The sequence below is a fragment of the Phoenix dactylifera genome, chromosome 4 (assembly GCF_051530095.1).
Source record: "Phoenix dactylifera cultivar Ajwa chromosome 4, Ajwa_hap1_PhDact_Kaust_v1.1, whole genome shotgun sequence".
Classification (NCBI taxonomy): domain Eukaryota; kingdom Viridiplantae; phylum Streptophyta; class Magnoliopsida; order Arecales; family Arecaceae; genus Phoenix; species Phoenix dactylifera.
The window spans coordinates 44,677,501-44,692,108 of record NC_143193.1 but is presented as its reverse complement, the minus strand read 5'-3'; the positions used below and the strand labels follow the sequence as shown (position 1 = coordinate 44,692,108).

The 14,608-nt window shown below is 36.4% G+C and overlaps 1 protein-coding gene across 5 annotated transcripts; it reads right to left on the bottom strand.

The window, feature by feature from the left end:
* Nucleotides 1–3,036: 3,036 nt before the first annotated feature.
* Nucleotides 3,037–12,617, bottom strand: LOC148714093 (plant UBX domain-containing protein 1-like). 5 transcript variants are annotated; one of them, XR_016400298.1, is made up of 10 exons: nt 12,390–12,617; nt 12,168–12,240; nt 11,541–11,643; nt 11,211–11,279; nt 10,874–10,947; nt 8,407–8,536; nt 6,882–6,986; nt 5,327–5,544; nt 3,507–3,572; nt 3,037–3,420 (listed from the first exon to the last, which is right to left on the bottom strand). XR_016400298.1 is itself a non-coding variant. In XM_089930158.1 (8 exons), exons 1-7 carry the CDS (start codon nt 12,408–12,410, stop codon nt 5,339–5,341), a joined length of 708 nt encoding a protein of 235 aa, XP_089786284.1. In that variant the 5' UTR covers nt 12,411–12,616; the 3' UTR covers nt 3,506–3,572; nt 5,327–5,338. The 5 variants fall into 5 exon arrangements, 1 of the variants encoding a protein (XP_089786284.1); XR_016400300.1 differs by lacking the exon at nt 10,874–10,947; XR_016400297.1 differs by lacking the exon at nt 12,168–12,240 and having other exon boundaries at nt 12,390–12,616.
* Between the last annotated feature and the right edge of the window lie 1,991 nt (nt 12,618–14,608).

Genomic DNA, 14,608 nt, shown 5'->3' with positions numbered 1-14,608 from the left:
AAAAGACAGGTAAAATGCTATATTCTTTTATTACTTTCGGCTAATAGAGTTACATAAATACAAATACAAGGTCGAATAATTAATACTCTTAAAGTGTTAACTTCTCTCTTGACTTAGACTAATAGATCTTTCATCTTTGTAGGCCTATTGGAGCTTCAAGACGATCAGACACTCTACCTACTGCACTTTTTCATATTTATTCTAGTATAAATATTAGAATTGTATTCTATAACATAAAGCCTTCGATAATAAATCCAATGCATCTTTTTATCTTATTTTAATTGTAATCTACTAGTAGCTTATACCTTAGGAGTAGGCATAATTTAGCATTCTACCGTAGCCCAATGCTATATGCTTACTGAAGCCCAGCACTACATCCTTTATTCACCTTTGAATGACAGTGCGACGGTAACAAAAGTTTTAGAGTTTCAAGCCATCTAGACGTATGCCCCTTTCTAGCCTCCCTTCAATTCTTATCATTTCCTTTTCGACTGATCCCAATGCTAGTTGCACGCCCCTGTGCACACTAACTTCATGGCAGTTGAGACTTGATACCTTTTTCATTGAACAATTGAGTTTTCTAGGATCTCGAGTTCCCTGGCTCTCAGCAAGACTAGATAGAAAAAGCCCCAAGAGGAATTGTTGTGAGATTGGCAATATTAAAAGAGGGCATTTGTGGGCTTTAATGAAAAAAAGGGAAACATTTTCATCTAGCAACGACAGTTTTAGATTAACTCCACTCGGTAATCTGATGTAGGAGAGAAACCACCCTTTGGTGGTATTTATTTTACCTCCTCTCTTCGTGCAGTAGATGTGTGACCCATCATTTAGTTTGCTCTCTCTCTCATCCTCTTTTTGTACCAAACATAATAATCTGATATGAGATTTATTTTTTCATACCAAATTACTCCCAACCAAACCAACCTTGAGAATACAATTCTTGTCAATTTTTGAGACGATCATTTTGATCTTAAGTTTTTCTTGCATGAGTTCACTTTACTAGTATATTTAAAGTTATTAAGAATTATTCATGCCATGTGCTTGAAAATAAATCTCCAAGGTTCAAACGCAAAACCTCTTTTCATTTCTAAAAAGAAAAACCACTAAGGTTTTTTTGGTTGGAGTATGTCGGGTTATATAATAATCTAACGATTTTTGGAAATCATTTATCCAGAAAAATGATTGCAAAGAAAAATAATTTTTACTATGTCTGGTTGGTAGAAAAATTACTTTCGAAAAAGAGTACTATATTTGGTTGGAGATAATCCTACATAGAAATATGGCCGAATTTTCAAATATGCCCATCAACATAAAATAATTTTTTTTGTAGCAGGATGGCATTGCCACCTCCTATTCAGTTTTTATATGATGACTAGAATCACATAGCCATCTGTATGATGCCATCTACATCTTTAATTTTTTTGCAAATGGTGATGCTTGATCTATTGGAGATGCAACTCATTGGACAAAGTCAAAGCTGCAGATGAGCATGCATGATGGTTGTGTCGATGCATCAACATCTGAATTAGATGGAAGTCCCTGGTCACACCCTGGGTAAAAGTGCAGAACAATCCATACGTAAGTAATAGCAACAGTATTATTTTTGTTTTGCAGCTTAATCCCAAGTGATTGCACAACCAATACAAGCAGAGTGCTCCACTTTCATGACTCTACAAATCCAAACATGAAAACCCATAAATCATAATTACTAAACCTTGTCCCAACTATCAGGATTTGCAAACAAAGGGTCAAAGCAATCTCAGGTTAAGGGTGTAACATATTGACTTTGGTTGCATGGCGGTTAATGTAATCTCAGGTTAAGCTTCAGAGTCAGTAGGGCTCTTATAGCAACAAACTAGACCTAAACCGACGTGAAATTTGGCCTTCCGAGGCCAAATTTAATCCAAATATAGAACGTGGAAGTTGAATCCAACAAGGATAAGGAATTACGGCAAATCAAGACTTCCAGGGAACATAACGGTTTACTAAAGATAAGCTAGTCCCCAAGACTTCCACTGGAGCAATTCCGGCAGTGATTACAACCTTTTCGAGCAAAAATGTGACCGTTAGCGCGCGGGTTCAAGTTTGCGAAAGAATCTCTGGAGGGGCAATCACTGCCTCTCCGTGCCTTATATATACTTGGGACGTCAGTCGTTCCTCCTCACCTGATCCTTCTCCCTCTCTGGCTCAAACTCTCGTGCGATCTTTTGCTCCTCAATCCTCTGATCTTCGTCTGAGAATCTTGGGAGTCCAAGAAAGGTTGCTGGGACGACAATGCTGCCGCCGGGCTACTTGTTCAGACCGACCGACGAGGTTCTCCTCATCGCCTACCTCAAGAACAAGCTACTTCAATGGCCTCTTCCCTGCGACGTTATCGTGGAGGGTGAAGCTGAGACCAATTGGAAATGATTTTGTCCCTGTCCATTTTAGTTTAATTTGAATAGTTCATTTCTGTCAGTCAAAGTAAATTAAGTATGAATGTGAATGCCCACCTGCAACATTAATGTTTCATGTTGCATGCATCTGCCATTCTAATTTGAGTAATGCATCTGCCATGCAAGAAGTTCCTCCTGCCAGCGTGCAGGGGCAGATTGATGCAACGTAGTAGAATTGATGTAAAACAAAGATTAGTTCAATCGCAACACGCCAGCATCACATAGACCCGACAAGCTTGCTGGGTGACTAACCATCAGGAATCATTTAAAGGTAACTAAACATCAAACTGCAGAAAATGTTCAATAGATTCAAGTTATGAACTGCCTATAACAAGGTAAAAGAATTGCGAACAACGAGACAATAAAGAGATTGGTCTTCAATGAGTGCATTCAGCTTGCTTTTAAGGAGAGTTCATATCAAACAAGGGGCCATGAAAAAACAGCCGAATGTAAGGTTTAAAAACAAATCAAGAAAAGGAAAAAAAAAAAAACAACGGTACAAGGAGATAGCATAAACAATGAAAATCCTTAAAAATCATCCTTTTCAAATGCTGAGATCCAATATGTGCACATAATCCACACTTATTCTCATTCTCTGACAGGATTTCAAATATTTTTGCTTTATTTTCAACATTTGAACATTTTTTAGCACAATAACTAGTGAAACATGTTAAAAGATTCAGTATCCTTGAGAATCTAGCTTGCATAATATCGGCATAGGAACAAAATGACAAGGAGAAGCATTTTCCACTAGGAACAGATTAAGTCCTAAGACATCTTCTCGTAAAATTACAGTTCATCCATACAACATTAAATGAGTCGTGTTGTAACATTATTCTGAAGCAAGCACCCTGCGAAAGTTCCTCCTGAACTTGTTTAAGTGCAGCACCACCCATGACGGTGAATTTAGATGGAAACTCGTAATATACCTTGATTTTTGTCGTCTCTTAATATACATTGCCCTGAAGTACCAATTCTTTGTTACCTATAGAACAAGACAAAATCATTATATTATTTTCTGTGTCATATGATTTTCTTCATGCAAGGAATGCAAAGTTTAACTAACCATACCTTTTGGAACCAACTCTACATCAGTCACAGTTAAATCAATTCCTCGTCACATCCAGGATCACCTCACTGCACAAACACACCCCCAAAAAGTAGCAAAGAAATGGTTACAATGACATCATTGTGAAGCACGCACACTGTGAAAATTTCAACTAAGGATTGTTTACAATATAGCTCATTGACACACCTAATTAAATTACACATTCCATCCATACAACATTAAACAAAACAAAGATATAATGTTGGAGTGAAGCACATCCCATGAAAAATTCTTTGTGAGCTTGCTTACAGTGTAGCACCATGGAAACTAGTACTGTAAATCTTTTTCACAACTTCCATCTACTCACTCTGCAACAACCCGACTGCCCGCCCCCAGCCCCAGCCCCCATGGAAAAAAAGGAAAGTCTCCATAAAAATCTTTGCATCCATAGTGCTTTAATTATAGCATTAAAGTCCTGCTTTCCTACAATGTAATAGTTTCTGACCTTGTTTTCTTTAAAGGTTCACTCTCATCCAACATCCACATCTCCACTAAACAGGCTTGTATAAATGCTTAGCTCCCAACTATTTTGACCACACATTTCCAATCTCATTGTCACCCATAACTTAAAAAAACAATAAGCTTTATCCTATTTATTAATGGTACACCATTCATACAAATTCCAGCACATCTTCACGACTTCTCACTCCTTTCTTCTCACTTTCAGGAATCTAGACACCCGTCAGTTTATCACTATTGCACTCCTCATCAGGACTTCATTATACTTCACCATAGCAACAAATTAGTTCTACACCACTTCATTCTCTAGAAGTCTAGAATGTTGTCTCAATGATATCCTTAATCACAAGGGCCAGGAAGCATCCCTAGATGATTGATATGGAACTCTACAGGGGATATGATTTCAATTTATGGGTGGATCCCATCAAACTACCCTGACAAGATAAGGCTCCAAAACACCCAATAGTCCGTTGGTGAATACCCCCTAGAATTAGCAAAGGGGAAAAAAAGAAGCAGAATATTATTAAATTTTATTAATTGATCAGTCAAACATATTTTACTTGAATGTGGGCATAACCCAATACACAACAACATTTAATGTAGTAGATCTGAAGTATGTGTGGAAAAAAACAAGGGCTGAAATCCAACCCTTGCCTGGAAACACCACAAATAATATCACCAGTGCAATCTCACCACAATTACTGAAACTTGTTCCCTCATTGACACTCTTAATGTTATTGCTATTATATGACTATTATATGTTTTTTCCTTTTCTATTTAAGACATTGGCAGATTCCTTTTCTTCTCTATGCATCTTTTTATTCATCGCATTTCTTAAAAAAAAAAAAAGGCACCCTAGCGCACAAGACTCCTAATATTGCAGGGTATGGGTGTGCAAAGAGGCTGTTTCCATTTTTCGAACCCATAAACCCAGATTAGATTGGAGCAACCTTAACATTGCTCTAAGGCCCAACCCCAATATCATTCCTAAATAATGTAATTTAAGATCCATGCCACCAGGCTCAATATTGTCTCCGTCTAATCAAACTAGACCAAGCAGTGGAGATGCCACTATCCAGTAGATCACAAATTGAATTCCATATAATTGAAGCAGTCTTGTGCATCGTCTTTGGATGAATTGCTACAAAATAATCACATTTTCATGAAGTCTTCATCTTTAATAAAATTTAAAGTATGCTCTTAATGGACTTTAGCAACCAGCATCTTTTTTTCCTGAGAGAAACGAATCCATAGGTTCCCCTCCAATACGGCAAATCTCATTTCATTAAAATAATGAATGAAAAAGGTGAGATCAGATACTTACCCTTTCAATCTTTCACAATTTAAGCCACTTTGGTTTAGCCGGCTTCTTCTCAGGTGGCTTAGGATCAGGTACAGCAGGGGACGTCCCCACTGCTGGAGGTTCTGGTTCAGAAGTGACAGGATCCGCCTTTTCAGAAGTAAAATCCAATCCATTCAAAGACAAGATATCATCACGAAGGTAAGGCCCTGTCTTTGCAACTGCACTATCAGACTCTTTATCTGCCATAACAACACATGGCAAATTATTTGATGAACATTTGATGACTATGCATAAGATTCATGGGAAGTACTATATGAAATAAATTATAAAAAGGCAGCAAGATCCTGTCTTAACTTCATAATTACCATTAAAACTGGTATTACTTAAAAATGTGAATATCTAGTTAAAAGAAATGCTCTACGAAGTGTAATAATAGGTCAAATTTATTGATCTTTTTATCTTAGTTGGAGGTAATAAAATTAAGAGTAACAGCAACAACATGAAGCTTTTTATAATTATAATCAGATAAGCTAGTAGAACAAGAAGCATGGTGCCAAGTCAACAACCCAAAACATCATCTAGTTTGGACTTTTTATAGTTAAATGTTAAATAGCCTATTTCGGACAAAGAAGCTAAATATATCTTACATGGGTAAGTGTGATCAAACTGGTAATTACAATCACCTACAAATTTGTACGATTATCAGATTTTAAGGAATTAACGAATGCTATCATCATCTGGTTTGGACTTTCTATAGTTAAATGTTAAGCCTAAGACAAAGAAACTACGCATATATTACATGGGTAAGTGTGATCATATGGGTAATTAAAATCACCTACAAAATTTGCATGATTATCAGATTTTGATGCTATCTTAGGAATTCGGGAATAAGGGTAAGCCCTAGTGTAATGGTAAGGTTGCTCCATTGTAACCTGGAAGTCCCGAGTTTGAAACACAGAAATAGCCTCTCTATATGCAGAGGTAAGGCTGCATAAATTTGACCCTCTCCAGACCCCACAATGGCAAGAGCCTTGTGCACTAGGCCGCCCTTTTATCTTGGAATTTCGGAATAAAGTGACAAACATAGAGGTAGGTAATGCAAATAGCTACTAGAGTTAAATGCTTGAAACAATAAGAGTTTCCGATTATTGAAAGAGAGAGAGCGAGTTTATTCTTTACAAGGATATACTTATAGAAGATTTGACTAACTTGAACCTATATTTTTTGACTATAAAACAAGACATTGAATATAACATATGAAGAAAAGGAGCTTATTTGCACACACAAACCACATACTATTCTAATATGACCAAAGTTCCTTGAACAATACACTACACATTATCACAAGTACATCATAGTGCAAGGCTATAAGCTAAGCAGCTTCCCGAACTGTGGCAGGGGTTCAGGTGCTCACAGACCAGTCTGAGGCCACCCAGCTACACCTGCTACACCCAAAGCCTAGTCTCATATATGTAAATAGTAAACCACTTATGCAACAAAGTTTGACAAAATTGGTTGCACTAAAACATAATGGACTGTTGATAATTGATTCACCATTTAAGTAAAAAGAGTAAACCTTTTGGCAGGTCATAAGAAAAGTAAACTATAGCTCCAGGAGCAAAGCCGGCTGAATAGAAATCCTTTGAAGTGTCTTTGATTCGCTCCTTTGGAGGAGTGGTATCTGCAGAGAGACAAATACAGTGATTTTATGCATGCATAGACATGAATAGTCATTTAATTATCTATGTGAACATGTAAGCATAACCCAACTAGAAGATAAAAATGATCAGATTTCTCTGATTCCAAGTTATTCATGCAGACATCCATTACAATCAATAATTTTTCAAACATAAAATGCATAATTTAAATCATAGTTGAACCACAAATATAGCATGACAACTCAGAGACAATCATTTAAAAGTACATCACTATCTATCTTCAAGTTTTGATAAAGTTGTTAACAAGGCTAGCAATCTTGGTACCAGACCTTATACCAGTACTAGCTTGGTACAGAATCAGTGCGCTTGGTATGGGGATTGGTTCAACATACCAGTATGGTAATGGGCTTGTCTTGGCCGGTTCAAGCTATTCATGCATTAGGGATAACCTCCTCTGAGCCCGGCCAACTAACAGTTATAAATCAACAGCCTTTCTAAAATTTTGGTGGCTGTCAACCAAATTGATTTGAACAATGAGCAGGTAAAGAGTACAGAAAAGGAGAAGATGGAAAAGGATTATAAAGAAAGTATAGCTAATTGTGGAGGGGAAAAAATATTTTTTTTGTGAAAACAAAGATCTAAGATGATATGCTAAAAAATGTACATAAGACAATTAGTTCTTTATTTAACATGATAAATGGAAGGAGGATAAGCAGCTACATTAAGAAGTTGGTGGTAGTGGGTATGAAAGTTGATAAAAAGAAAAAGATTTTTCTTTATATTAGTTATTCATGTATCTAGCTCTTCGTAATAGTTGTCAAAGACAAGAACATAGAACCTGAGAATTTACATTTTAGGTGAATGACTAAAAATGTTTCAGAGGAACTAGAAAATGTATCTTACAAAAAGCAAGTGAATGAGTCTGCATGTTTAAAAGGAAAATGAAAAAGATTCAGGTAAACCTACTAGACTAACTTCACATTGATGCTCGTATTGATATTGCTCAACAATCTTTAGTAAGTCATCAACTAATAATCAAAAGTAACAAAAGTTCATGAGGAGGATTCAGTATATTATAAAGAATAACTCGGCATTAATTTTTGAGAAAGAGGCAAAAAAACAGCCATATGGCCCACCATCCAGGCTTCGTTTCAAATTAAGGGTTTTAGTTCCTTTATTTTTTTCAGTGGACAAATATGAAAAAATCTTATTACATGATATACTTGCAAAGTTCAGTATCTATTTCAAGGCTAATAACCTAAAATTTTATAAATACAAATGAATTTCACTTCAATATGAAAGAGTATTAAAATATCATAAAGAAAATTTTAGTGATTATTCACGAATGAGGAAAAAAAATATACTGACATTGAATATGTCCTCATACAATGACAAATTGTTTTACATTTGTTTATCTATGTAACTAAATCAGATAGTGCTTACATAAATAGAATGGGAGGTCTGGTCGAGCAACAACTTTCATGAGAAGATGCATCAAGCTTTCAATTTTCTCCGATGGTTGAAACTTTGCCTCAAGAATGTAATTATCAGGGAAGCGAACCCTAATTACAGCCTACACAAACATAAATAGAAAGAAAATTAATTTGAAAAATCATAAATTACACATTGGCAAACCAAGTCCACCATCTAGAAGGAAATATGCCAAATGATCCAAATTTGCAAATCTGCCTTGCTATTAGCATATGATCTATTTAGTTAATTAACATGGTCTAAAACATAATTGTTGGTGCAAAATGACTTCTATACAATCCACATCACTAGATAAGTGGGGAAAAAACTATTTAACCAAACTGGTTGTGGTCAGTCCAGCACGAAGAGCTAGCTTTCCAGACTGCTATCCCCTAGATGTTGAACCAACTCGAATCAATTGTAGGCTAGGCTTAGCTGCTCCATCAACAGGTGTGCTCAAATGCAGACCTCATCACTGACCCCACAGTGCCTTGTGGCTAAGATCCATCTCCTGGAGCACCACCACCACCACCACCACCAAGACATTGCCCTCCAAATGATTGCTCTAGCAAGATCTTCACCATTTATGCTGGCAATTTTTCAACCAAGAGCCCATCAGAGAGGTTCTCATCACTAGCACTGAAGAAGTAGAGATTTCGGAAGGGTCCTAGACCTAAGATCTTGCTAGTGAGGTTGTTCAATTGGAGCTCCGACCACTAGAGCAAGGAGCGCTGTCGAGCATGGTGAGCTCAGGTCGAAGAGGAAGTTGTTATAGAGTTCCTTGAGGGCAGAGGCAAAGGGCAAGGATGGGGATCTCATTGGAGGAGGCATCGTGAGAGAGGATAATGATGGAGACATGGGCGAGACCGGTAGGGAATGGTTGGGGGTGCAAGGTCGGCAAGGCAGTTGTTGGTTGAGGGGCTCAACAAAAGAGAGGGCCCGAACTGAGGGAGAAAGGGAGTCGGAGTAGCCAGCCAAGTCAAAATCAAGCTCAATCACACAAAGGAGGCCCCCAATGTTGCAAGTGTCAATTGAAGGCTGCTAATGTTGAAAATGTCACAGTGGAGTCTGCAAGTAAAGCGGGGGCCAAAGGCGGCATCATATTTTCTTATAGCCTATATAGACTTCATAAGTGGGGGAAAAACTCTCTAATTATTGAAGGGTAAAATAGTCAAATAGCCACTTACCATTAAGTTTCGAACCATCATTGCATCGAAGTTAAGTAGAACTGCACACAAGTTAACTAGAAGTGCAGATTTGCATGTTTTTCATCATTTTGTGATATAAATGGAATTTCGAGTTTTCAAGCAACAAACATGCAAATAAGCATTTTTGAGAGGATATATAGAAAAGATACACGTACAAATAGTGGAAAACTTTTCTTGTAAAAAAATTTCTAAAAAGCACAATTTATACGCCTCCATCATTATCAAGTGGAACAAACATATTAGCCCTAGTGATGTCACTTATTTCAATAATCCCCATCTCATAAAATTAATCTACAGAGAGTTGTTTGTTACTGCCATCTAGAAATAGCAAAACTCGATTCTGATGCATTTTTATATGAATTGCAACAAATTTCAAGTTCACATGAGGCATACGAAGGCTGTATGCAAACCTAGTAATTGATTTAGATAGCTTTGCTCCATGCTTCAAAATCATTCAGAAGTCCCGAAGGCCTGTAGAGTGGGGGTGATTGTTGCGGTATCTATTGATGCTAAAGACATTGATCTTCCATTCAAAACACTTCCTCTTTAATTGTTCTCCATCTCAAATTATGTTTCTGACAATCTACAATGAGTATGAAGATAGAAAATAAGTAGCTTCATAAATATAAGACATATTCAAGACTTTTGATTCAAATGAATCTTCCTCAGAGTTCACAACTGTTCTGTGATCGTATTCTTAAAATTCATTCTCCTTTTGTTGTTATGTTCTATTAAATCAGTCATCTGTTTCACTTCTCCAATAAGTAGGATTGAGCAACTTCACTAAAAATATTCACCTGGCATTGGCTCCAAAGGTCCCTTTGTTCATTTTCATCCTCATACCGAGCAATTAAAGTTGTTATATAAACTTGATATTCCATATCGAATACTTCAGTCCACCACCACTTTTCTTAACAAGACTCATTATTCAAGGGCTAAACATCTGAAATCATCTTGAATACAAAGTCTCGATTTCCAGTGCATGATTATGTTGACGAGGATGCCATTTATAAAGCTAGCCCTTTTTATTAATAAGGGTGTATTTATGTTTTAAAAGATACAAAATCCTGGGAAACAAAAGGCACATGCAGAAATGAGCTGGAGAAGCAATATAAATTTCAGGAAAATATGACAAAAGTTAGGCAGTATAAGCTAGTGTTAATTGACAAAGAAAGAAAGAAGAAACATAATTGGGATACTCATCTTTTACAAGTCCTTGTATGGACAAGTACCTTAGTGATCCTTGCCCTGCGGGCTGCTGCCTCTGCTTCCCGCATTTTACGGGTCTTTAGAATTTGGGATTGGGCTGTTCAAAGTTTTTTTTACCATGAACACCATATATTGAAGATGGTAGAACTAAATGAGCAAAAACAAAATTGATTTCCAATATGCAAGCAGTACAGAGATAGTGCTAAAGAGTCCTAAGAAAAATTTATGGATTGTAGCATCATGTTCTAATCCATAAAGACAAGCCAAATTCAGTAGATTATGAAAACTTCAAAACTACTGCTTAGAGTAGAAATCTAGCGCCAAATTACAGCCAAAGTAACCTTTCAGTGTCAACATTACCTCGTATTCTGTCTGACATGATTCGATAATAATCTTCAGGAGTAAGATCATAGAAATGGTCCGGTTCCTCTGCACAGACAATCAACAGTTAATATCATGCACACAATGTAAAGGTGCAATTCTTAAAATTGTTAATAATATGATATCCCTTATAATAAAATGAAAAACAGTTGAAAACATATTCCCACAGACATGATGCAAAAACAATTCACCGGCTCCAAAATGCACAAGATAGTTTTGATTCTTTCAAATCAGATATGACTCTATCTGGGGAAAAACTGGAACAAACACTATACAAGGTTTGAATATGATACTAAAAAAGGTAGATACCACTTGAAGAAGCAGATATTTCTTTCGATGCTGCAGAATTTGCTGAGTTTGTGAATATGCGTATCTCATGACCAAGTTCTTCTGCCACAGCCAAAAGTTTGGCCTGAAAGCAATCCAATAGGAAGTTACAATCATTAGATATTCTCAAAGAATCAAGGAACCATGAGTAATTACACCAATGCACAGACATCACAATAAACATTCAAAATATAAATGCAAATCTGACAGAGGTTTACCAATGAAAGTTAAAAGTGACATAAGATGCCCTGTTTGCATTTGAGAATTATCAAATTAACACTCCTAAGAGCAACACACGGTTTAAAACTTCTGAGTCACGTGGAGGCTCAAATGTATATGGAAGTAAAAAAAATGATTTTATTGACTGGGCAAGAAAAACTGGACGGGGCCAAACATGCCACCAAGAAAATGAACAGAGATCCTTGCTTGCATCCACCAAGATATCATCAAGTTCTCTATGCAGGGGTTATTTGTTATCATAAACTAGCAGCAGCAGCAGACTATGGGCTCAATTTGATTGCTCAGCCCACCTTCCTTCTAACATGAATATCTCAGCCAGAAACTAAGTTAAAATCAAATAATGTCTATCCAGAAAGTAAGCAAAAATACCCTAAAGATTCCCATCAATCTGTCGATTCTTCTAGATTTTAGCAGCAGCACAACCGTAGCTCGTTTCTCTACCCTATAACTCATAAATACAAGTGAAGAACGCGTGATTTCAAAGCCAAACTCAGAAAAACGTCGAAGTAGAATCTAGAAAACAAATAGATCGATCTCAAGGTTCAAGAAAGAACGATTGATTCGAGAGAGATGAAGAAGGGGAGAGAAGACCTTGGCTTGCTCTGCCTCCATGGATCGATCTCAGGAGATTCTTCTCGGTTAAAGGGGATCGAAGGTCCGGGGGTTCCCTGGTTTAAAAGAAGTAGAATGGTTTCTTGGCATAATCCGCGACGGCACGAGACTTAAAGTAATGATAAAAACCAGGGGAGCCCTCATAGTTTCAGGGATGCTTTCCAACAAAGTTACGGGTCACGGGCCAGGCTGAGGTCGGCATCCATACTCAAGTTATAGGGATGATAGATCCAAACCCGGATCTAAACCAAATTAAAATTCTATTCCCATTTTTAACACTTAAATATATATATATATATATATTTTGTAAATATGATTTGTTACATATTTTATTTTTTTGAAAACCATTATTTGTATACATGCATCCTTCAAATCTCTCTTGTTTTGCATGAACACCCTTGTTTTGGTCAATGCTTAAAGCCATCTTTATGACCATCACATGCCCATGGCCGCCATGTTACTGAATATTGATGCCATCGACTCAACAATCCGGTCTTCATACGCTTCTGATGAAGATGTGTTGATGGGTGCCAATAGTGCTTAACATTTTTCCATAGTGAGGAAGAAAAAGGAAAGAATGGATTTTGGAGAAGAGAAAAGAAAAGAGAAGAGATGTTGGAAGAAAGAGGAAGAACTAGGGCTTGGATAACTACTGCTAGTCCAGCTAACAAGCACCGAGCAATGCCATCCATTTGGTACCAAATTGGCATGAAAATAGGCCCAAATGATGAGCTCAAAACCATTTTCTCAATTTTTTTCCTTTTTTCGTTGTCTTAAAAAATATAACTCTAATATAACCTCATTAAGCTTGGTAACTAAGATTCAACAAGGCCTAAGATGTTGTTATTTACCAAATTTGATCCTAAAAGGCTCAATTCCAAGGTTGGAAATGGGGAAGCAATGGAGAGGAACGATAAAGGTGGCTCGACTATAGCTTAAAGCTCCAAGGTGTCCTCAGAGGTATGATGACATCTTCGAGATCAATGATGAATTAATTACACGAGAAACTTGATGTGCGTAAGCCACTTTCAAACTAGAGCCCTATACTGAAGGGTAGGGAAGGGGGGTGTGTGTGTGTGTGTGTGTGTGAGAGAGAGAGAGAGAGAGAGAGAGAGAGAGGTATATTATTCTCTATGATCATTAGACTCTCAAACCTTATAATGGCTCATAGTCCGATCACAATAAGGATTGCCAAATAGATTGCTAACTTTAAGTCTATCTTCCTTCGGGGGTGTATGGAGCCAAGCGACCTACTTGGACAACAATAAAGAAGGATTAATTTATATCGTTTGTTGATTAGGTTTAACAAGATAAGATCTAAAACATGTTTTTTGCTAATTTGCTCTTACTTTGCACTACCGTAATATTTCAAAACATATAGTTTGACTAAACTTATGCAAAAGTTATCAGTCACACTTTGGGGCAAATTGACTGAGGATTTTAATAAAAATATTATTTATAAGAAGAAAAAATTTAGTTATAATCATTTTTGTTAGCATGATCATTAACACATATAGATGCAATTTTCTTCTATTATTTCCAAAAAAATTATTTATCCTACATATTTACTTTCTTACAAAATGCAATCTTTTTAAAAAATTTAGGGAAACCATGTTTATCTATATCCTCTACATCAAAGTATTATATGGACGTACAAATTCGAGAAATTGTTGAGTACCCAGACAGGTCACTGTTCAAAATATTTGTTAATCAAATTTAGCTGATAATGACATTATATATTATCATCCGAGCATACACACAAATTAATGCACAATCTGCAAACATCGATGAGTTCGATTACATTTACAGTATAGGAACAATAAATTATTCTGGATCCTTAGCAAGAAGCAACCACCAATAGAAAAAAAAATTAAAGATTTGCTGAAATTAAATCCGAATGAATTTCATGTATGATAAAAAAAATAAATATGGTTTTCATCATTATTCTCTAGCATCATCTTTCTTGCTATTACAATAGTGATTAATATTTTGAATATCAGGTAATTTGATTTCGGTGTTATCGTGTTGTAACAATAACTTTCTAAAAAAACGTGCATTTTAAAGAACATTTTTCATAGGAGATAAAATTTATGTGTAAAGCAACTTTAAAAGCTATAGCCATTGAAGTGCAGCGAAAATTAATAGTCATAATTTTTGGTGTAGCTAATGCGGGAAAAATGATTAGCCTCTAATGCCAT

Bases quoted from the DNA above. Each gene is read 5' to 3' on its own strand.
- LOC148714093 (XM_089930158.1), bottom strand. From the start codon at position 12,410: ATGGAGGCAGAGCAAGCCAAG. The intron at 8,537-10,873 runs GTACTTGTCCAT...ATGTTTGTGTAG, and splicing joins GCAGGGCAAGGATCACTAAG to GCTGTAATTAGGGTTCGCTT. The intron at 6,987-8,406 runs GTAAGCACTATC...GTCTCTCTGCAG, and splicing joins AGACCTCCCATTCTATTTAT to ATACCACTCCTCCAAAGGAG.